At 37.8% G+C, this 25,076-nt stretch overlaps 1 protein-coding gene across 1 annotated transcript in view; it reads left to right on the top strand.

Moving 5' to 3' along the window:
* The window catches only part of LOC118658456 (IQ domain-containing protein M-like), a 250,941-nt gene that overhangs the window by 173,058 nt on the left and 52,807 nt on the right, over window positions 1-25,076 (top strand). The window contains exon 9 of the mRNA XM_036314006.1: window positions 18,703-18,864. Within this exon, the coding sequence (XP_036169899.1) occupies window positions 18,703-18,864 (162 nt within the window). The remainder of the gene's footprint in view (window positions 1-18,702; window positions 18,865-25,076) is intronic.

Raw genomic sequence — 25,076 nt, 5'->3', positions numbered from 1 at the left:
TTTTAATCTTTTGTCATTTATCACTTCTTTTCCTTGACAGTGTAATAAGCAACCTCATAAAATGATTCAAGACAAGATATTCCTATTGGGACTAATCCAAATTTTGATAAAATTCAGGCTTTTCTAATGGAAATGTTTCCTTTTGAAAGTGATCCTCAATGTCATGTATTGCTTCAGGATAGATATGTTATTCCTTCCGTTTTATTGGCTTCATGTTGCCATTGACAAGAAACTCACCACACTAGAATAGGTTTTCCTCCTCCCCCCCCCTCCCAATTTCAAAATTGAAAATAAAATCAAAGTTGATATATTTTATTCCTGTTTTTTCTTTGGTACTTTCTAATCAAGTCTGATAATACTAAGTGTAAGACCCATTATTTCTTTCAAACTACTTCCAGTGATGACTAAAATTAAGGTCTTGGTGTCATGTAAAAAATTCTACATTTGAGTTTGTTTTAAGAATTACTCCAGTTTTCCCCCAGACTGGTACAATTTACTGTACAGAAAAATTATACTTTGCATCTTAATTTTTTAAAAGTGTATCATTGACACATATCTATATTATTAATCAATATAATAAGTTTATATTTGAGCCAGTTATCTCTTTTGAATGGAGCATATTAGAAAGACCTAGCATTATGGATTCATTTATTTTATGGACTAATTAGCTTGACACAACAAATCCATTCTGTATCACTACACAAGAATGAATTCCTTTTTAAAGATAGCTTTCTTATATATACATCTCAGGAATATATGAATCATCCAATAAGAGAGCATGAATTCCAAATTCCTCATGACAACTTATAAGAGAAAAAACTTTCAACTATATTTTTGGCATATTAAGGCAGCAACATGATAATTTTATTTAAAATATTACATGTAAGAATAATTCTCACATTTTTAAGTCTTTGGTGATTTCTCAGAAAGTTAAATAAAATAATGTGACAAGTTCTCTTTGGAAAATGCTTACATGCCAACACTAATGAGGAATAAATAGAAAATGTTCTTTAATTTGCAACAAGGCTATGAATCTCATGGGTATATGGGGCAAAACTTTTTTTTTTTAACCAGATCACTAGCAGATCATATGAAAACCTAAATGAATATATATATTTTTTTCTATTTCTAACTGCTATCCCAAGTAAAGTAAAATGTGTTGTTTGAAACATGAAGCTTCCTTTAAAAAATCTGAATTGAAATCTGAGATTTTAGCATAAATCATCAGAGAAACTGCTAAATCCATTTTAGAAAGGGATGCAGAGAGTAACAATATAGATAAAAATGCTGAACTTATGAAACTTTTTGAGTTGTTACTCGACTGTAACAATAATTACTCTAGGCACAGACACCATTTAGAACGGTTATTAAATTTGGTCCCTATAACTTATCATTTTGATCCCAAAGTGAGGCTCTATATTTTATCTCGTCATTTGCTTTCATTAGGATCCATAATTGTAATCACTAGGTTTAAGATACTGATTTCAATCCTAATTTTAAAAAATATATTTTTATTGTTTTAGAGAGAGAGAAAGAAAGATGGAGAGAGAGAGACAGAGAAATAAACATCGATTGGTTGCCTCCTGCGTGCACTCAGACTGGGGACCGAACAACCTGGTATATGCCCCGACCAGTAATTGGACCTGTGATCTTTTGGTTCATGAGGCAACATTCAACCAACTGAGCCACACTGGCCAGGACTCAATCCTAATTTTGAAATGAGATTTCTGGAGTGTCAAGTGTGTACAAACTAAAAAACTTGATAATGTACATTAGAAATAACTGTACATATCCTCTGTTCTCTGTTAAATAGTTTGAAACTCAGACATTTATATAAATACACATATCTAAACACAGGGCTTTTGCAGGAATATGGACTTATCTTACCTTGACAGTCACGCTGACCTTTTAGCCACCACTCTCTCAGTCACTCATAACTAATGCTAAGTTTTGAGCCATGAAGAAGATTGCATTAAAGTGCAGAAAAGTGCTGCTGCAGGCCTGTCTACAGGTGACATTGTTCACAAGGAGGAGCTGTTGTCACCATAGTGTCTCTTGACTGCTTCTGGGTTAAAGATAAAAAATGAACATGTGGCTATGATCAAATCACAGTGTATTAGGTATCATATTAGCATGCAATGCTTGTAAAGGGTATTTCTAACCCAAAAGAGAGGGGAAAGGTGGTCTTTTGATAAGCTGAAACTCTTAATTTTAATGTACTATAGTCAAATTCATCTGTCTTTTCTTCTTTACTTTGTATTGTTCCTGAAGAATATCTCAATGCGTTTTCTGAACTACATTATATTAATCTTTCCCTTTTTCCTCAAGACAATACAATATGTTAGGCTGATATTTGTTATCAATTTAATAACTTCTGTCAATGTGCCATGGACCACTAAAAACATTCTGCTTATTATTTCTGCCAATCCATTTGATCTTAGAGCTTGCTAATCTGTTTTTCTTTAGTTTCCATATAATTTTTAATGAAACCTTTTTAAAGCCCAATTAAAACAAAACAGAGAGATAGCAGGTCTCTAATTTACTTTATCCTTTAAGCTTGCTATCCTATGAGAGATATTAAATACAGCACAATAGACCACATATGCATCTATAAATTATGTAAGCCTATCTTTAGTCAAGCAATTAATCTTGCTCTTTTGGGAAAAACCCAAGGGGAAATAACTTGAGTTATCTTATATTTCAAGAAACAACATGCACAAAACACAGGAATTTTGCTGTTTAGCCTATCTCAAATGTCAGAAATATATATATCTAAACATCACTTTGCTCCTAAAGACAATTACTAGATTACCTGATTCATAAATGTTTGCTTAGATCTAGAAAACAGTATAAAATGAAGTATTTATAATTATAGAAAAGTATGTTATTTATATATTTATAGAAAAATTATCCCATGAGGGTTTCTTGCCAAATGCCTTTAATTCATTTGGAGAATGAGGGAATCAATATAAATATATGCATGTTTAATCTCTCCTCTTTTCATTGGTAACCAAATTTCTAAATTGATAGAGGTAGCATTATGTCTAGTTAAAATAGTATGTATGTTACCCATTGAGAGTTTAACTTGGTCAGGATTATTCTGAAAAAATTTTAAAGAATACTTTATTAAATTTAAAACTTAAATTATCTCCTAATTTATCAAAATTCTTTACTGAAAATCTACCAATAAAAAGATAAAATTATCACATTTAAATTTCTCCAAATTATCTCTCAATTTTAAAAATATATCTGATAATTTAAAATATATATTTTCAAGGTTTCTATGTATGTTTTCCTATAAGTTCTACAATTGCTTGGCCTATATATTTAAATGAATTCTATATATTAAATGAGTTCTATATACTTAAATGAATTCAATATTTACCAGCTCCATCCTTTTATCTTTCCTTCCTTCATGTTTGCCATGGCTTCTTCACTCTTTCCTTCTTTATTTTGATTTGATTTGACTCTATTTTAACAAAATATAGTAGAATATTTTATTTGGTTGTTGTTATTTGTTTGTTTTTTGTAATTCAAAGAGAGATTGTGGGTTTTTTATTTCCTGAGAATTTTTGTGTGCGTGTGTGTTTATCTTTATACTTGGCTTAATTTATAACTCTTGGATTGCACCTTTTTTTTTCAAAATTTTATAAGTATTCTTCTTCTTTCATTGAATGTTGTTTTGGAAAAACTGAAGCCAGTTATTACTAGCTGTTGGAAATAATTCGCAGTCCCAAAGGATACATTTTATATCCTTAAGTCTAGTTAGCTTGTCATGGTCTTGTTGTTGTGTAAGTTTGACTAAGCTATAGTTCCCAGTTGTTCAACACTAGTCTACATGCTGCTGCAAAGGTATTCTGTAGATGTGACTAAAGTGCATAATCAGTTGATGTAAGTGAAGGAGATTACCCTAGATAATCTGCACAGGCCTGATACAATTAGTTAACAGTCCTTTAAAACAGAGCTGAGGTGTCCCTGAAGAAGAAATTCTTCCTGTGTATAATAACTTCTTTCTATGCCCCCAGAATGCCAGCCTGCCCTTTCTGGTAGCCTGCTCTATGGATTTGGGACTTGCCTAAGCAGTCCCCACAATTGAGTAAGCCAATTTGTGGCAACAAAGCCCTCTGCCTCTCTAGTTGAACACTGATTGATAAAGGTCATCTAAAAATGTGTAACTGGGTGGGAGGTGAAGGTTAGAATATTGAAGACTCTGTTTGAAAATAGAAAAAGAAAAGCCTGGATTATCTTGAACAGCCTGTTAGTAGAATTATGAACATTTATGATTCTGCTAAGGTCTCAGAAGGAAGTGAGGAGTATGATAGAGAAAATCTAAATAACCTTAGAGAATATCTAAATCACAAAGAGACTGTTGATAGAAATAATGGAAGTTAAAGGTACTGCTAATGAGGGCTCTGAAGAAAATGAAGGACATGTTATTAGAAACTTAGGGAAAGGAGCTCCTTGTTATATAGTGGGCAAAAGCTCAGTGGCATTGTGGTCTATAGCTTATGTAGAAAGTACAAGTTGTATGCTATGACCTTGAACATTTAGCTGAAGAGATTTCCAAGCAAAAGTTTGAATGTGAAGCCTCGTTACCTCTGCTGCTTATAGTAAAATGCAGGAGAATAAGATGATAGAACTGTTACACAAAAAGGAACCAGATATTTTGGAAAATTCTCAACTCATTCAGAACTAGATATTTTGGAAAATTTTCAATTCATTCAGATTGTGAAAGATACTAAAACTGAGTTTCACCATTAGGAAAATATACAGTAGAATAAAGCTGAGAGTATGGCTGGACAACCTTTTTTTAATAACCTCAGACAGATATAAAAAAAAAAATCAGTTACACAAAGGTTTTTTTATGGAGGAAAAAAAAAGTGTGACCAATAAAACCTCCCAGTGACCTAAGCAGAAGTCAAGAATGGGGATGGAATTTTCCAGGAAAGAAGTGTAGAGAAGCCTCATGTCTAATGGAGTGAATCTCCCATACATGGGAGAACTACAAGATTTTTGAGATGTTTATATCAGAAGAACATTTCTAGCTTGAACCAAGAAGGACAGAGAGTATGAAATGAAATCATGTTACTAGACGTAAGTTTATAGTCAGGAAACAGACTCATTAAACTTCTCAGCAACAGATCCTCTCTACCCTTCTTGAAAACAGAAACAAAAGAATAAAAAAGGAAGGAAGGAAGGAAGGAAGGAAGGAAGGAAGGAAGGAAGGAAGGAAGGAAGGAAGGAAGGAAGGAAGGAAGGAAGGAAGATTCAGAAGGCAGAGCTGAAAACCACAGAGGATTTATTTCCAACCCTTGAAATCTAATGTAACTTATAAGCTAGAATTTCAAAAACATTCCTTCTTTTTTCTTTCTACTTTTCTGTCTTGAATGGAAGTGTTTAAACTTTTTATCTTATGCTTGTTTCATTGTTGTATTCTGGGGGCAGACAATTGGTTCCTAAGTTTCAGAGGTCCATAAAGAGGAATTGAACCCAAGATGGATTATACTCAGAGTTTCACTCATACCAAATTGAGAATATTTAAATGATTACATTTGGGACTTTTGAGCTGATGAGATTTTTGGATTTTGGCTTGACACTGTAAATGTAGAGACTTTAGGGGACATTGGAATGGGATGAGTGTATTTTGCATGTGGGATAGACATTAATTTTTCCTCCTTTGGCTCCATCTTAACTGTCATTCTGAGGTGTGGCATGGATTAGGTTTCTTAGTGAAGCTTTTTGTTTCTTCTATATTCTATCACACAAGGGTCTTTTTATTCCCCCAAAAGGTCCCTAAAGAGGTCTTTCAAAACTGTGATTCTTCTTTTTAGACATATCTGTATCTTGTCTGAAATCTGAGGAAGTTTGAATCCATTTTAGGCATTCTTTTTCATTTAGGTCTGCATTTATTGTTTCTATCAAATATTCTTCAAGGTTATTGGAGTTTGTGGGAATTTCCATGTTTCACTAAGATGTAAATACTAGAGGCCTGGTGCACAAAATTTGTGCACGGGTAGGATCTCTAGACCTAGCCAGCAATCAGGGCTGATTGGGGTCTTCCTTCCCTCCGCTGCCAGCCGCTGGCTGGGGCCTTCCTTCATTCTGCGCCATCCCATGGTGGTCAGTGCATGTCATTGTGAGTGGTCAAACTCCCAGTCAAACTCCAGAGGACCCAATTTGCATATTAGCCTTTTATATAGCACTAGAGGCCCAGGGCACAAATTTGTGCATGGGTGGGGTCAGGCTGACCCACCCAAATGGGGGCCAATCAGGGCCAAGCCCGTGGGGGGGAGGGGCCATGGGAGATTGCTGCTGGCCTTGCCCCCCATCAGGGTGGGTGGCTGGCCAAGGAGAGGGGCTGCAGGAAGTTGGCCAGCTGGCCCTGCCCCTGATTGGAGTGGGGAGGCTGATGGGGGCTGGGCTGGCTGTTGGGGGGGGGGCGGAGCCACAGGAGGTTGGCTGGCTGGCCCCAACCCCGATCAGGCTGGTTGGCCCGCTGCCCTGGGGATCATAGTGACCGGTCGTTCAGGTTGTTCTGGTGTTCCTATTGGTGGCATATATATAGATAGATACATATTTTGTTGACAGATTAAAATGTGATTTGTGGGGAGATATCACTGGAGAGAAGAGAAAAAAACGTGCTTTTGCTATACTATCTTTAACCAAATATATTATTACTTGTTGCTATCTATAAATAAATCAAGCCATGAAATTGGACATTTGTTAAATAAGTGAATTTTTTCAGTTATTAATTAGCTTGTACCCAACTTATTAATTAGCTTGTACCCAACTTTGTTTTAGAAAGAGTTAATTTTTTACTCTATGAAATAGCATGGTATTATTTTCATCTCTTGAGTCTAAAGAGAGTACTAAGCACAGGAAAGGAAAGATAAATCTTTGGGGAGTTTTCTTAATAATTTTTTGCATGGCAGGCTGAAAGAATTGTTGAGTAAAGTTATGTAGCTAGACCTGTTATAGTCAACTGCCTGTTTATTATTATTATTATTATTATTATTATTATTATTTATTTTGCTAAGGTATTGGGATAACATGAGACAATACAACTTAAGATAATGAACTAGTAATTCCAACTTTATCCCCAATATACTTTATAAAACTTATATCACTAATGAATAGCCTAAAGATTGGCTTGATTTCCCCTGGTCCCTAAGGATATGCATACATATAGGAAAATGACTAAAAGAATGGCAATCTGTAACAAAAGAAACCAAGAGGGTTGGGTAATTCAAATTTAATTTAATAATCCAACCTAGGAGGTACATTTTTTATTAAAATACTCTTTCAAACAAAGTGAAAAGAAATATCTTGTGAATTATGTATGGTGAGCCCAATAAAAACTGCCACTGTGCTCTTAAGTTTTATGAATTTTCTGTGCTATTGTATTTCTCTCAAAGTGAGAGCATTTAAACTAAGGTGAGAGGACCATTTATCTTGAATCTGTCAGAGTAAAATCATGTTAATGGATTTAATCTGGCCATCCTAAGACTCAGACCTTCAGAGAAACATGAAGGGCATATCTTTTAAAATAGAATACTTATTATTAATCATAATGCTCCAATCATTTATGAGACAATGTTTGCATTGCTTCCAGTACACAGACACACTCACAAATAAGCATAGGTTTTCAAAAGAAAGAAAATGCTCCTCAAATAATTTTATTTGAATTATCCAAAATTATTTTAGTGTTTTATTTAGTTATATGATTTATGTATAGTAATATGATCTGTATTTACCTAACTTACATGAAGACAGAAAAAATAAAAAATCTTTTAGCTTTCATTATCAAACACTTGAAAATATATTTATTTGCTAATAAGCTGAAAAGCAAAAAAAAAATCAACATGAAAATAAAATTAAACATTAGCATATTTCTTTATTGATAGTCCATGTTGATTCCACTGAGGAAGTAAACCTTTTGAAATAATTGTGATTATGTTATTAAACAATCAAATGATTACAATCCCCTAACTTCCTATTTTATAATAGAATGTTGATTGGATTTGTAAGGATATGTATGAAGGACACAATTTTTACAGATTTAACCTTTGAATTATATAGTGAAGAACATTTTAGAAAAAAATAGCAATATATGCCTGTTTTCATGACCTGAGAGGATTTAAAAATAGGAAAGTTTGCTATACTTTAACACATTTTTAAATTAATTCATTTTCTTAGTATGTAATATTTGCTCTCATTCAAATGTTAATAAACATTTTTGCTCCTCTTTTTATTAAGTAATGCCAGTATTTAATTGTAATATAAAGGAGCAATGGCCCATGCATTTATTTTTTGCTGGTTATGCCATCCGGTGGCATATTGTTTCACTGACTTCTTAGTCATTTTGCCCTTTGGTTTTGAACCTCATTGTTTCCCTCCTTCTTCAATGATGGTTTAAAAAGAAAATTTTGTAGATATGGAAATGCCCTAGATTCACATTCCTTTATTCAAGACATATATGATTTTTTATACGGATAAATTGGTATCATTTGAAATTTACTAATAATTCGAAAAAGCTCAGATAAAAATGGCATGACAAAAAAGTATGACATCCACTTTTTTCAAACCAAAGAAAATGATAGAGCGTAAACTACTCTAGCTAAACAGGGGAAAATATCAACAGTATAACATTTAGAAATTGGTTTTTATAGTAGGTTATAGATTATTTGAGCACCAGTTCAAACTCACATTTTATAACCCCATACTGAAATCCTCATGTGACTGGTCTTTGGTCCATGAGAGAGAAATGAGCATTTTAATGAATGCATAATATTCACAGTGGAAGAAAACCTCCATTGTCTGTCACCATTGTTTTTAGCCTTTAAACTTTGTGTTTGTATGAACACTATAATGTATATTCTTTTCCTTGGTGATAAACTTAGTTACATAATAATGCAATAAGTTATTAGGCTAAGGCAGTGATCGGCAAACTGCAGCTCACGAGCCACATGCGGCTCTTTGGCCCCTTGAGTGTGGGTCTTCCACACAATACCACGTGTGGGCGCTCACGTACAGTGCGATTGAAACTTTGTGGCCCATGCACAGAAGTCCGTATTTTGTGGAAGAGCCACACTCAAGGGGCCAAAGAGCCGCATGTGGCTCGTGAGCTGCAGTTTGCCGACCACTGAGCTAAGGTAAAGGATTAGGGTATTTCTGCCCATACTTGTAAATACTTGTTAATAATTTACTTCAACAACAAGGTCTGCCATTCTGTTTAAGTAACCCAAGGTCACTAGTAAAGCTTTGTTAGCCACCTAACTCTTCCTCATACACTTAGGCCTGGCCCTGAACTCAACAATGTACACACGTGCCCTTTGGAACTATTGTGTCTGTGCTAGAGTTTGTGTGGTGGAGGGAAGGCCCATTAGGAAAAAATTAACACTCAAAAATCTTATAAGCTCAAGGTTCTCATCATTCACTGTAAAGTACTGTTCTTCCATCTGAGATTGTGTTGCTTATGCATTTTTAGTGTTAAAATATCTTTAAAAATAATTTTAGAAAGAAACAATAACAGATGGTCTTTCTTTTTATCATCTTAGATTGGAAAATTGAAAATTCTGTTTATTTCCTAACTAGAGGCCTGGTGCATGAAATTCGCACACAGGTACGGTCCCTAGGCCTGGCTGGAGTTGAGGGCCGATCTGATCTTTGGGGTGACCAGTGGGGCAGTCAGGGGCCCCCGCTGGCACCCACCTTGGCCTGCCGGGTGCCACCTGCTCACCGGCCCCACCCTCCACCACCTCCACTGCTGGTCGCCTCCCTCTGCAGGGCAATCAGGGAGCCCCCGCTGACACCCCCTTTAGCTGACCTGGGATCTGCGTGCTTGGGTCAGCTCCTGCATTGAGTGTCTGCCCCCTGGTGGTCAGTGCGAATCATAGTGACAGGTTGTTCTACCCGTTGTTCTGCTGTTTGGTCTATTTGCATATTATGCTTTTATTATATAGGATAATTAGCTTTTTAAAAGTAGGTACTATTATTTTTAATATTTTTATTAAAATAGTTTATTTTTATTAAAATAGTTTATTATTTTTAATAGAAAATATTTTAGATATCTTAGAGTGACCTGCTACCAATTTCCCATTAAGTACTTATGTTCTAATTGCTTTCTTGGAGAACGTGGGTGAATAAAAACCATGCATATAAGATTGACAAATATTAAGAGTAATAATGATTTCTTATGCTAGGTAACGATGACCACCTAATTTTGGTACTTGCAAAATTTTTTATCAAAGACACACCATTAAATAATGTTAAAATAATTATGGAACTTGAACACTTGCCAAACACAAATAAACTCAATTAGTAAGACCCCATTCATAATTTTTTAAAAAATCACTTTGATTTTTGAAATGCAAGTAGGAGAACCACTGCCTCAAATATTCAAATTCAGGCTGTGCAGGAGGAAAGCAATGGGCTCTCCTCATAATAGTATGGCTCCCTGCATGGGAGTGGAAGGGAAGGGCATCTTTGGGTTCTCTGAATAGAAACATAATGAGCTTCATTTACCTGAGAAGAAGAGGGAAACTAGAGGTGGCTAAAGAGATCATGGTATGGGATTTTATACTAGACTAGAGGCCCAGTACATGAAATTTGTGCATGGGGGTGGGGGCCCTTAGCCCGGCCTGCACCCTCTTCAATCCAGGACCCCTTGAGGGATGTCTGACTGCCGGTTTAGGTCCGATCCTCACTGCTTGCCTGCCTGATCGCCCCTAACCGCCTCTGCCTGATAGCCTGATTGCCCCCTAACTGGCCTCCCCTCCCAGCCTGATCACCCTCTAACTTCCCCTGATCGCCCCCTAACTGCCCTTCCCTGCTGGCCTGATCACCCCCTAATTTCCCTCCCCTGCCAGCCTGATCACCCCTTAACTGCTCTCCCCTAATGGCCTGATCACCCCTAACCGCCTCTGCCTCGGCCCCTGCCACCATGGCTTTGTCCAGAAGATGTCTGGCCTAATTAGCATATTACTTTTTTATTAGTATAGATTACGTCCTTAGCAAACTGATAAGTTATAGTCAGTTGATGAATAGTAGTTTTGACCTGATGGCTCTTCAATAGCCTCTGCAAAGTAAGTTCTTGTGGCGAAGACCAGCATCAGAAAACTGCCTGGGAAAAGGTTTAGCTGCTGCTTTTGTGAGAGAAACCATAGTGCTGCCTAGAAGACTGTACAGGGACAGCTGGAGGATTTAGAAACACTGGAAGAAGACTTCCAAGGGAGAGCCTGCCAGGTGGCTAGCATGCCACAAAGCCGCTAAGAGTCCCATGATGCCAGGAAATGTTTGGTAAAGCAGTGTGACGCCCTCATTAAGAGAATAGGCTTTGAAGTTAGAAAGAATTGAGATTTGATCCTAATGTCATCGTTACCAGCTGAAAAACCCTCTGTAACTTCTCTGTGCCTTGGTATCCTGAGTTATCATATGGCTATGACAATATTTAACTCATTGGATTTGTCAACAAATTTTAGGATTCAATTTAACTAATGTATATAATCTTCTTAGCCCACTGCCTGCCACGTACTAAGCTCCCAATAAATACTACCAATTATTATGTTTATTTGTTTATTAAAAAGCCTTTTATTGACCACTTCTAAATATCAGGCATAGGGCTAGGTGCTAGAGGATACAATGGTTAGCAAACAGCCAGGGACCTTACCTGCCTAAAACTAATAGTTTTGTGAGGGAAACAGATTTTAAGTAAATAAAAAATATAAATAATACAATCACAAGTTTCAATAAATATAATTGAGAAAAAGTAAAGAGAGTGATAACCCTTAGATTTTGCCCTATTTTGTTAACCCTGTGATATATATTTTCATGTCTTATTGTCTGAAATTGAGCCACATTCTATCGTTAATGGCATGCTATAGCTAAATTGGCAGTCCTTTATATTTCTTAGTGGTCTGTAAACTGATGGGGCCATCAACATCTGTGATGTCTTAGATGAAACAAAATATTCTCTTTATTTTTATTGCTAATAATAATAATAATAAGGAAAACCACCATAATGCCCACTAGGAGCCTATAAGTGACTGATTAACCAGAAATCTTTTTAAAGTGGCAGAATTCCCCAAGATGTTGATAAATATTCAACAGGAACCACTGACCCTTAGAGCATCCAAAATAGTGTAGGAATGACTAGGAAGGGCAATGACTTCAGCATGACCGCCCACCCACCTTTCCACTTGCCTGTCTAAAGCACAAGCAACATGGGGCAGGAGACAAGAAGCTGCTATTATTATCTAAATAGAATAGAGGCTGTATATACCAGCATCTGTTAAATGAAGGGCATCATAATGATAGTAATAACTAACGTAAGTAATGCTGACCATAGATTAGGTGTTCTTCCAATAACTTCACTTCTGTTAACCCATTTAGTCCTCATGACACCGTATTGTGGAGATATTGTGTGTGTGTGTGTGTGTGTGTGTGTGTGTGTGTGTGTGTGTGTGTGTGATACTGGGCTGAAGAGAGGTTAGCTAGCTTGTTTCAGGGAACACAGCTTGTAAACGGGAGATCCAGATTCACACCCAAGCAGTGAAGCTCCAAGGCCTCTGCTCTCAACCACTGCTGCTACCTCTCAGTGAAGAGAATGAGCCATTTGGCCACCAGGGAGCGATAGAGAGTAATAGATATTTTGTGTGAGTTTTTGCCACAGAACCACTTAGACACATACATCTAAGATCTTCAGATTTTTACTACATATGTGGCTTGGGGAAGAAGAGATAAGGAAGAGCTCTTAATTTTTTGAGTTCTTAGAACAGAATTATTACATCCAAATCCAATGTAGCAATATTGACTTAGCAGTGTCTTAAAGGGAATGTACTCCATAAGTAACAAAAATGATCAATAGGAGCAACAAAAATCAAATTCCTGTTTTTATCTTGGGATGACATATGCAATAAAATAAAAAGAAGAGAATCATGTTTTGCAAGCTGTGTTTTCTAAAGTGAAAAATGCTTATTTGTAATCAACTTTGATCTTATAAGAGAAGTAAAATCATTCAAATGCCACGATGCCTTGTTTATATATGTTCCAAGGCTCTCTTTGTGTTACCTGATGGCAGATGGTAGCATTAGCAGAACTCTGATCTAGAAACCTTCAATGTGTGTTTGATGCTCGAATTATCACTATATTATGTTATCCTAGGAAGTTCAACACTCCACCAACTTCATGTGTGTCTATTTAGTCTTCAGTCAGGATTAGCCAGTAAGAGAAAGTGACTGTTCCACATTTACAACTATGTATATTTTAGTGTAGGCATTTTGATTTTCCTGAAATGGGAATATCTGCCTTTATGGAAAATACAGTGCTTTAAAACTAATGAACATAAACCTAGTTTATTTCCTAACTCGCATAGTTATTGTTCTTTTATTATTAAAACTAGAGGCCTCTCGCAATCCAGGACCTCTTGGGGGATGTTGGAGAGCTGGTTTGGGCCCAATCCCCATAGGCCAGGCTGAGGGACCCCACTGGTGTACAAATCCGTGCACTGGGCCTCTAGTATCCATATAGGATCTTTGGTTAATCTCTTCCCGCCCTCCCCAACCCTCCCGCCTTCCCTCTGAGATTTATCAGTCTGTTCCATGTTTCCATGCCTGTGGTTTCTGCTCCTGCATTGAGCATCTGCCCCTTGGTGGTCAGTGCATGTCATAGCTACTGGCTGGTTGGCCGGTCAGCAAGTCAGCCAGTCACTTAGACTTTTATATATATATAGATAATTTACTGGATGAAAACTAGTAACACATTTCTCTACTACTTGTGGACATGGTGGTATAAATGTTTTATATATCTTATATCATTTAATTCTAACAATAACCATATGAGGTCAATATTATCAGCTCAAGATAAATAAACGCATTTAATATTTCACAGGATGTTAAAAGTGGTTCAAAATATAGACCCCCGAATCTGTCTGTATTAGTCAGAGTCAAAATAGGAAATAGAAAAACTACACAGTAATTTGAGCAGGTAAGGTTTAATATTAAGAATTATTAATTACTAGAGGCCTGGTGCACAAAAATATGTGCACTCGGGGGGGAAGGGGGGGGTCCCTCAGCCCGGCCTGTGCCCTCTCGCAGTCTGGGACCCCTCGGGAGATAACGACCTGCTGGCTTAGGCCTGCTCCTGGGTGGCAGAGGGCAGGCCCAATCCCTAGGTGCAGCCCCTGGTCGGGCTCAGAGCAGGGTGATTGGGGAGTTGGGGCGCCGCCCCCTGTCATGCACAGAGCAGGGCGGATCTGAAGGTTGCGATGCCACCCTCAGCCACGCTCAGGTTAGGGCCAATTGGGGGGTTGGGGCACTGCCCCCTGTCACACTCAAGGCAGGGTTGATGGGGAGGTTGCGGTGCCACCCCCTGTCATGCACAGAGCAGGGCCCATAAGGGGGTTGGGGAGCTCCCCCCTGTCACTCACAGAGCAGGGCCCATCAGGGGGTTGGGGAGCTCCGCCCTGTCACTCACAGAGTAGGGCTGATAGGGGAGTTGGGGCACCGCCCCCTGTCACACAGGAGCAGGGCCAATCAGGGGGTTGGGGTGCCGCCACTCTCACACTCAGGGCAGGGCCGATGGGGAGGTTATGGCTCTACCCTGTCACACACAGAGCAGGGCCTATCAGGGGGTTTGGGTGCTGCCCCCTGTCACACTGATCCCAGTGCCGGGAGGCCTCGCGGCTCCGCTGATCCCGGTGCTGGGAGGCATATTACCTTTTTACTATATAGCATAGAAGCCTGGTGCATGGGTGGGGGCCGGCTGGTTTGCCCTGAAGGGTGTCCTGGATCAGGGTGGGGGTCCCCACTGGGGTGCCTGGCCAGCCTGGGTGAGGGTATGATGGCTGTTTGCAGCTGGTCACACACCCTTCAGGATGGGGGTCCCCACTGGGGTGCCTGGCCAGTCTGGGTGAGGGGCTGAGGGCTGTTTTCAGGCTGGGGGTGACTGAAGCTCCCAACCGGTCCTTTTTTTCTTTCTTTTTTTTTTTATTCTGGGCCAGCTTTAGCTCTGAGGCTCCAGCTCTGAGGCCTCTGCTGCTGAAAGCATGTATCTGGTTTGTTTGTGTTCTATAATCGAAACTCTGTATCAACTCCAGCTCTTAGATCCCTGGCTCGCTGAAAGCAGGTTTTTGGGGTTTTGTTTAGCTTCTATATTTGTTACAATGTTTCAAACTGCCAGCTCAGAGGCCTTCAAGGCAGGCGGGGAACGTTGCAGTCCTCCGTCACTGAAGCAATCAAGCCTCATGTTCAGTTTAAGCTGCCTGGCTGCCAGTGCCATCTTGGCTGGCAGTTAATTTGCATATCTCGCTGATTAGCCAATGGGAAGGGTAGCGGTCGTATGCCAATTACCGTGTTTCTCTTTTATTAGATAGGAGTAGAGGCCCAGTGCACAAAAATTTGTGCACTCCGGGGGGGGGGGGGGGTACCTCAGCCCGGCCTGCGCCCTCTCGTAGTCTGGGACCCCTCGAGAGATAACGACCTGCTGGCTTACGCCTGCTCCCGGGTGGCAGAGGGCAGGCCCAATCCCTCGGTGCAGCTCCGCTGATCCCGGTGCTGGGAGGCATATTACCCTTTTACTATATAGGGTAGAGGCCTGGTGCATGGGTGGGTGCCGGCTGGTTTGCCCTGAAGGGTGTCCTGGATCAGGATGGGCATCCCCACTGGGGAGCCTGGCCAGCCTGGGTGAGGGTATTATGGCTGTTTGCAGCTGGTCACACATCCTTCAGGGTGGGGGTCCCCACTGGGGTGCCTGGCCAGTCTGGGTGAGGGACTGAGGGCTGTTTTCATGCTGGGGGTGACTGAAGCTCCCAACCGCTCCTTTTTTTCTTTTTTTTTTTCTTTTTTATTCTGGGCCAGCTTTAGCTTTGAGGCTTGGCTCCAGCTCTTAGGCCTCCGCTGCTGAAAGTAGGTTTCTGGCCTTTGCTTACAATGTTGTGATCCTGCTGGCTGAAGCCTGGCGGACTAAAGCAGGTTTCTGTGGTTTTGTTTAGCTTCTATATTTGTTACTTAGTTGCTTAGAGTTGCAGCTCAGAGGCCTGCAGCGGCAGGCGGGGAACGTTGGAGTCCTCCGTCACTGAAGCAAGCAAGCCTCATGTTAGTTTCAAGCTGCCTGGCTGCCGGCCGCCATCTTGGTGGCAGTTAATTTGCATATTGCCCTGATTAGCCAATGGGAAGGGTAGCGGTCCTACACCAATTACCATGTTTCTCTTTTATTAGATAGGATGATAGGGATTAGAGTAACTATGATTGGCTACTAAGGATAAAAGGAATCCTAGGAATTGAGAAGAGCTGACTTAGGGAGTGGTCACTATCTCTAGGTCAGAGGCAGAGCACCTAAGGAAAAAACACATTTTAAAGAGCGCCCCTACCCTCACCATTCACCTGGGATCCAGATATTCTTGGAGAGGGCATAGCTGTGATCCAGTGAACGGCAGCGAAGTTCACTCACACTGCATGCTGTTAAGACTCACAGGGAAGCCACTTTCTGGGGTCCTGGGGAAACTGTCCAGAGGAAGGTGTCACAATGTAGAACCCACTGGGAACTCATTCATGGGGAAGGTTTGCACCAGAGAACTCACTAGGAAGTTCCCAAAATGTGTATGTAGGGAGCCCTAGGTGCAGTCAGGTGACATGGCCAGAAGCTACCCTGCACTGCTGCCCACTGTGCACTGTCGGAGCAGGCCAGGGGAGCACCCAGCACCAGGAAGAGCCCTTTCACTCTCTACTTGACATTACCCTCCATAGAAGATGCTTAACATTGTGCCATATGGCAAGGGATAAATGTCCTATTCTCACAAGCAGGACAATGAAAGTGGATGTGGAGTGCAGCAATAGGTCAGTGATGGCGAAGCTATGACATGCGTGTCAGAGGTGACACACACACTCATTTTTTTGGTTGATTTTTCTTTGTTAAATGGCATTTAAATATATAAAATAAATATCGAAAATATAAGTCTTTGTTTTACTATGGTTGCAAATATCAAAAAATTTCTATATGTGACACGGCACCAGAGTTAAGTTAGGGTTTTTCAAAATGCTGACATGCCGAGCTCAAAAGGTTCGCCATCACTGCAGTAGGTTAAAACCTGTCATACTGCCCACCAACAAATCTTTCTTTTTTGGTTAATCCTCACCTGAGGATATTTTTCCATTGATTTTTAGGGAGAGTGGAAGAGAAAGGAAAAGACAGAGAGAAACATCAATGTGAGAAAAACACATCGATTGGTTGCCTCCCTCACACCCCCAGACCAGGGCCTGGGCCAGGAAGAAGCCTGCAACGAAGGTATGTGCCCTTGACCAGAATTGATCCTGGGACCCTTTGGTCTGCAGATTGATGCTCTATCCATTGAGCCAAACCAGCCAGGGAAAAACTTTCTTTCTTTTTTTTTTTTTTTTATTTCAGAGAGGAAGGGAGAGGGAGAGAGAGATGGAAACCTCAATGGTGAGAAGGAATCATTGATTGCATGTGCCCTTGACTGGAATCAAACCTGGGACCCTTCAGTCTGTAGGCCGACACTCTATCCACTGAGCCAAACCAGCTAAGGCCAAAACTACTTTCTTAGTAATTCAATTATTATGTTTTACTGCCTTTACTTATATGCCACAAAATATGATATTTAATAAAATAAATGGAAATAAAAAGGAAGGAAGGAAGGAAGGAAGGAAGGAAGGAAGGAAGGAAGGAAGGAAGGAAGGAAGGAAGGAAGGAAAGAAGGAAGGAAGGAAGGGAAGGAGGGAGGGAGGAAGGGAGGAAGGAAAGAAGGTGCAACAGAATTATTCATGGAGATTCACATCAGTACTTCTTTTCCTTTAAATGTTTCTAGGTTAATCACATTGACTGAAAAATGTTCATGAGCCTGCCTTATTGAATTTTAGTACAGTGGCTTATCAAGCACACACTGAAATTATAAACTGGAGGGCCAAAGGCCATAAACCAGAGATTTTTTCCGTCTATTCAAATTATTTTTTAATTCTAGTTTCCTCATCTACTTGTTAATACAGGTCAGTTTGGTTGACAAGCTTTTGTTTGCAAATAAGAGCTTCCTTTGCTAATTAAAATCCTAATTGCATCATTTGTAGACTAAAATACTTAGGCAAGTTATTTAATTTATCTGGGCCCCAAATTCTTCATGTGAAATGGAAATTATAATAGGATCTACCTTATAGATTTACTTTGAAAATTAAATGTTATAATCTTTTAAAGCATTTGGAAAACTCCTCAGTATATAGTGTTATATAAATATTTGTATATGTATTACTAGATCACAGCCTAGGAATATTAATTCTTTTAGCAATTTCAGTTTATAGAACTCTACATTTACTCAACATTTTTGCCTAGTTAATCAGATTTCATTGTTTAATGGCAATTACAAAATATATAGGGTTATGCTATAGTACATAGAATATAAATGCTGTTCATTGGTATCTTACTTTTTTCTATAGCTACTAATAAAACTGCTTTAACTGATAGTGTTTGAAGATCCTGTTAGTAAACCCCTTACTTCTTAATTTTTGCTAGGAATGATCTGAACAGTAAGGTTTTTGGTGAAGCATCTTTGACTATAGAAAACCCATGTTATTAACATAATCATTAGCACTCAAATTATTAAATAGTTTTAATTTGCATCCCTTAAAAGAATTACTTTAGGCATTTTGTAAGAAGGTCTAAAAAATTAATAACCCCCTTCTTTTTTTTTTTTAACAGATGACCGTGAAAAATATTCTGAAATCGTCACGATGTCCAATGCTGTTGAAATGTTATTTACACTTTATCCTCCCAAAGGTGCCCATGTGAAAGATAATAGGCGACTTAGGTCAACTTGGCTAAGACCTACAGTAGATGGGGAAGAAGGCTACAAATATATAGGTAAGATACTGAACCATATTATTTCCTTTTATAGTGAAAAAGAAATGATTCTTTATACAACTCTAATTTGTCACTTAGATAATATGAGGTGATACATACTCTGTACAACATATTCTCTTTAGTTCTAAGTATTATACCTGCATTTTAAAAAGTGGTTGCTTTATACTTTGGTGCCTTCACTAGAATAATGGAACCATACTGTGTTCATCTATTCACAGTATGAACACTTTAATTGTTGTTGTTTCAAAGTGATTCTACAAGGAAAGTTGCTATTAACATTTATATATTGAACTTTGTTTAGAAATATCTTTGCTTTTCACTAAACTGTTTTTCTAAAGTGGTTATACCATTTCATAGTCTTCCTCAGCAGAAGCGTGAGAGTTGCAATAGCTCCACAGCTCCATCAATACTTGGATAAATCAGTCTTTCTAATTTTAGTCATTGTAATAGCTATGAATTGGTGTTCCATTGTGATTTAATCTGCATTACTCTCACTGATATTAAGCATCCCTCCATGTATTTGTCATTTGTATATCTTCTTTAGTGAAGTGACTGATCAAATTTTTATCAAGTGTTGAGAGTCCTTTAATCATAATTGCCAAAAGCTGAAAACAGCACAGATATTCTTCAACTGGTGAATGGATAATCAAAGCTTGTTAAATCTATACAATGAAATACTTCTGAGAAGTGAAAAGGAATGAACTATTGATACACACAACAACATGGATGCGTTTTAAATACATCATATCATGTGAAAGAGGCCTAGCTACAAATGCTACATATTGATTCCATTTCAGTGACACTTTGGAAGAAGTAAAACTATAAGGCTAGGTGGAGGTGGGCAAAGAGTGGAAAATGGGGGACATCTGTAATCGTGTCAACAATATAAAACAAACAAACAAACAAAAATAAGGCCCTGGCTGAGTTGCTCAGTTGATTGAAACATGGTTTTGTGTACCTAAAGGTGGCAGGTTCAATTCCTGATCAAGGCACATACCTGGATTGTGTAGTCAATCCCTGGTCAGGGTATGTATGGGAGACAACTGATCAATGTTTTTTAATTTAAATTTAATTTAAATTTCCTCCCTTAACCTCCCCTCCCTTTCCCTTACCCCTCCCCTCCCCTCCCCTCCCCTCCCCTCCCCTCCCCTCTCTTCTCTCTCTCTCTCTCTCTCTCTCTTGATCATGGCAGCATTACATGGCTCTTGACTAAAAATTAGTCAATACAAACTATGTACCAAAAAGAGTGACTATTACTGTGAATAAAATTTAAAAAATAAATACAAACTAAAAAGAGAAAAGAATATATATGAATAGCAAACAAGTTAAAAAAAGTTGCCCTGTTATTTACTAGTCATTATTTATTAGTCATTAGGGAAATGTAAATTAAACCACAATGGGATACCACTACACACCTACTGTAATGGCTGAAATGAAAAAGACAACAGCACACCAAGTGTTGACAGGGATGTGCAGCAATTGGAATTCTAATGTTTGCCATTGCAAATGCAAAATGGTAAAAAACACTTTGCAAACTAGTGTGACACTTTCTTAAGAAGTTAAATATATACTTTTTATATGACCCAGCCCTAGCACTTCTAGAAATCTGCCCAAGAGAAAAGAAAGTATGTGTCCATATAAATACTTACGCATGAGTATCTGTAGATACATTTTTGGTAAAAAACCCAAACTAAAAACAACTCAAATGCCCATCTACAGGTGAAAGGATAAACAAAATGTGATGTATCCATGCAAAATACTACTCAGCAATATAAAAGAACAAACTATTGACACTATTGATGCACGTATAACATGGCTGAATCTCAAAAGAATTATGCTGAATGAAAGATGCCAGATTTGTTTTTTTTAAAAAAGAAGTGCAAGTGTATGATTCTATTTACATAAAAGTCTAGAAAATGCAACCAAACTAAACCTTATGACAAAAACACATCTGTGGATATCTGGGAATGGGGGTTGGGAGTAGAAGTGAGACATGATGAATTCTAAAATGTGGGGGTCACCGAAACCGGTTTGGCTCAGTGGATAGAGCATCGGCCTGCAGACTGAAGGGTCCCAGGTTCGATGCCGGTCAAGGGCATGTACCTGGGTTGCGGGCACATCCCCAGTGGGAGATGTGCAGGAGGCAGCTGATCGATGTTTCTCTCTCATCGATGTTTCTAACTCTCTATCTCTCTCCCTTCCTCTCTGTAAAAAATCAATAAAATATATTTAAAAATACAGTAAAATAAAATAAAATAAAATGTGGGGGTAACAAATATTTATGATTTTGATTGTGGTGATGGTTTCATGGATGTACACATATTTCAAAATTCATTAAATTATCTGCTTTAAATATGCGCAGTTTTCATGTGTACTTTAATATAATAATAAAAATAAAGCTGAAAACATAAATTTAAAGATCCAAGATAGTGAAATCTGTATTTTGAAATCTGGTCAGGGTACATACCTAGATTGTGGATTCAATTCTTGGTCGGGGCACGTACGGAAGACAACTGATCAGTGTTTTTCTCTCACATCAATGTCTTTCTCTGCAAATATTTTTTCAAGATGATCTCTCTTTAAGTTTTAAAACTAGCATTTTATGTATTTATTTGTTTATTAAATCTTTATTGTTGAAAGTATTACATATGTCCCCTTCTGCCCTCCCTCCCCTTGCCCCCGCCACTGATTCCTTCTAGCCTGCCTCCACCACTTGCCCCTGGCCTTCACCACACTGTTCTCTGGGTCCATGGATTATGGATATATGCATGCAACTTCTTTGGTTGATCTCTTCCCACCTCCTACCTACCCCTGTCCTCCCTTATGGGAAATTTGTATTTTGATATTTTTGCAAGATGATTTCTCTTTAAGCTTTAAAACTAGCATTTTAGAACTTACTACAGAGTCATAAATTTAATGCACTCTTATTGGGCCAGTAAATATAAAAGTATATTTAAGTGCTCAGTTCTAATAGATAGCCTAGAAGAGAGGGGAAACAAAACAAGAAAATTGTAAAAATGAATGTCAAAGTCCTTAGGTTCTATAAAATGGATCAATACTCTGGTTGCAATTATTTTCTCTTTGCAGTTTTCTACCTGAAAATTACCAGAACATGAACCATATCATTTTTTTTAAAATTGTGTTCACTGTTTAGAGCCTGTTTGTGAACATTTGGTTCGAATAAAATAAATATAAAGCCTATATGCATGTGGCATTACATTGTGACTTGAGGACTCCATCTTTGGAGGGTTTAAACTTATATTTTCCCTTTTTAGCAAGTGATTACCTCTTTGAATTACAGTTGTTATTAAATTGATTGACAAGAGAGTTTGCAGCATTTGCCTTGAAAAAGATCAGTCTATTACACAGAGCGCTCTCTGAAACTCAGTAACTCCTTGACTATAGCATTTTAGTGAAGATAGCTCTGGGAATTTATTATGTGCTCCAACATTAATACTCCACACTGTAGGGCCTCCTGTTTATTGATTTCACTCTGTAGATTTAGAAATGTATCATCAGCAAGAACTGAGGAGTAGTTAACAGAGTTACTGAATGCTCCATAAATGGCATGACTTTCTAACAACTTACATAGTTTTAGGGCCAGGCATGCTGTAAAAATACTCAGTAAATTCCATAAGCCCTAGCACGGTAGCTTGAATATAACTGGAATGCCACGATCATCATTTCAAATTGGTTAATAGGCACAAAGTTTTTCTTCTGAATCATATAAAGTTATCATATCATCTTAAACACCCACAATATAAAAAAAATATTTTACATATTTTTTCCAGGAACATTGGCCTTGTCAAACTTATTTTTGGAAAGGCTATCATGGGAAGCTCATCTTTTAACTTGTCTTTGGTCATCCTTCCTTATCTGTTGTCTTTCCTTGAGTTCCCCTGGTTTTCTGGCTTGTCCAAAATACACTGAACTTGTTTCTCTCCTCCATAAAGTTTTTGTGACTTTGGTGGATTTTCAACCTGGAAGCTTTAGATTATATTAAAGAACTGGATTTGTAATGGGAATTCCTTGAAAGGGGTAGGTCAGCCATTTTCTCTCAATGGAATCATTTAGGGAATACACATGAATGATTAAATTATTTAAACTAATGGTCCATTCTTGACTGAAACCATGTTATTGTAAGTTTTTCTAATTTGTCCAGATCCTGAATAATGAGCATAGACCTCTAATTTCCTAGCACTTATTTTTCATATATCATTTACTTGATATACTAAATTTTCTTTACCTTTATAACATATGGTTATTTAATTTATGTAATTAATACTGGACCTGATTTCCTGGCCTAATCACTGTTTTGTTGCCCGTTGGGAAAAAAAAAATATAAGGTGTCTTTTTATGGCATTGACTTTATTCTGCTGCTTTCAGGCAAGAGCTGATGTGCATTAGCCAAGCGATAATCCCATCTTTAAAAATTGGCAATTTCGCAATTGTCCTTGACAGTCAAGACTGATATTTTATGATCTCCTCTCTTAGAATTTTCTAATTTGCAATATAAGACTTTCTTTTCTTATGTAGCATTCGTTACAGTTGTAACTTTTTCACAATCCACAAAATAAAGGGTATGCATTGATTAACAAGAATCTGTCTTTTCTCTAAAATTGACCACTTAAAATATTATTCCTCAGAAGCCCTCTTTCTAATCCTTAAAGTCTTTGGAATTTCTCTCTAAGTATTTCTGGAAAATTCTAATTTCTTTTAAGTTATGGAATTCAAAATAAGATATGGTAATCAAATATGTTGGATTTATTGTGGATATAACCCAGCTGCTACCTGTTCTGCTTTATATTTTATACCTTTAAAAACTTTTCATCTCAGCAGTTATTTAGATTTCTATTCATCATTTTATCCTGACTTGTCCTGATTTTTCCTTAGAATATCAACATTTACTACTCTTGTCACAACTAAGTTGTTTTGAATTCATTCTTTGAGGATTACCCTAATCTGAAAGAAGCTCCATGTATTTTACTTTTATTTATTTATGGTCTGCTGATGAAGAATCTGCTTGCTTGAGGAAAATAATGTAGTCATTGAAAACTATATTTTAAATTGAGCTGGACTTGAAAAGTTTCTTGGCTATATACCTGTTGCTCTCCCTTTTTACCAACTATAAACTGCCAGCAGCCTTCACTTACATGTTCTGTAATGTCCCTTTGATTTTCTTTGTTAAGGGCATCTTTATCCAATCATTTGTTAATTAACACTTAGGTTACTTCCATGTCTTAGCTATTGTAAATAATGCTGCAATGAAAAGGGGGATATATATATATATATTTCATATTCTTTGGATAAATACCCAGAAATGGAATTGCTGGACCATACGGTAATTCTGTTTTTATGTTCTTGAGGAACTTCCATACTGTTTTCCATAGTAGCTGAACCAAATTTACATAGTACATAGTCTTGGCTTTGCTCAACATTTATTCCAACACTTGTTTTTTCTTGACTTTTTGATGCTAGCCATTTTAACAGCTATGAGTTGATATCTTATTGTGGTTTTGATTTGAATTCCCTGATGATTAGTGATTTTGAGCACCTTCCATCTACCTGTTGGCCATCTGTATGTCTTCTTTGGAAAAATATCTATTTATACCCACCTACCCATTTTTAAGTTGAATTTTTATTGAGTTGTATATATTCTTTATAAACTTTAGATATTAACCCTTATCAAATATATGTTTTGCAATTATTTTATCTTATTTGTGTGTGTGTGTGCATGTGTGTGTTTAATATTTTTATTGATTTTTTTACAGAGAGGAAGGAAGAGGGATAGTTAGACATATCAATGAGAGAGAAACATCAATCAGCTGCCTCCTGCACACCCCTCACCAGGGATGTGCCTGCAACCAAGGTACATGCCCTTGACCAGAATCGAACCTGGGACCCTTCAGTCCACAGGCCGACGCTCCATCCACTGAGTCAAACCAGTCAGGGCTATGAGTCTGTTTTTATGAAATGTCATACTGTTTTAATTATATAGCTTTGTAATATAGTTTGAAATCAGGATTCTGATGCCTTTAGCTTTGTTTTTCTGCAATATTGCTTTGGTTATTTGGGGTATTTTATGGGGGACTCCTTTTAAGACAGTGGTTTTATACTACTTGTTGTAATATTTTAAGCAAAAAAAAATATCAGACCAAAAAAAGAGACTGGTTTTATAAAGTGTGATAAATTGGACAAAGAATATACAATAA

The sequence above is a fragment of the Myotis myotis genome, unplaced genomic scaffold (genome assembly GCF_014108235.1).
Source record: "Myotis myotis isolate mMyoMyo1 unplaced genomic scaffold, mMyoMyo1.p scaffold_m19_p_6, whole genome shotgun sequence".
Taxonomy (NCBI): Eukaryota; Metazoa; Chordata; class Mammalia; order Chiroptera; family Vespertilionidae; genus Myotis; species Myotis myotis.
Note: the sequence above shows the minus strand (reverse complement) of the source record. Positions and strands in the feature narration are given on the sequence as shown.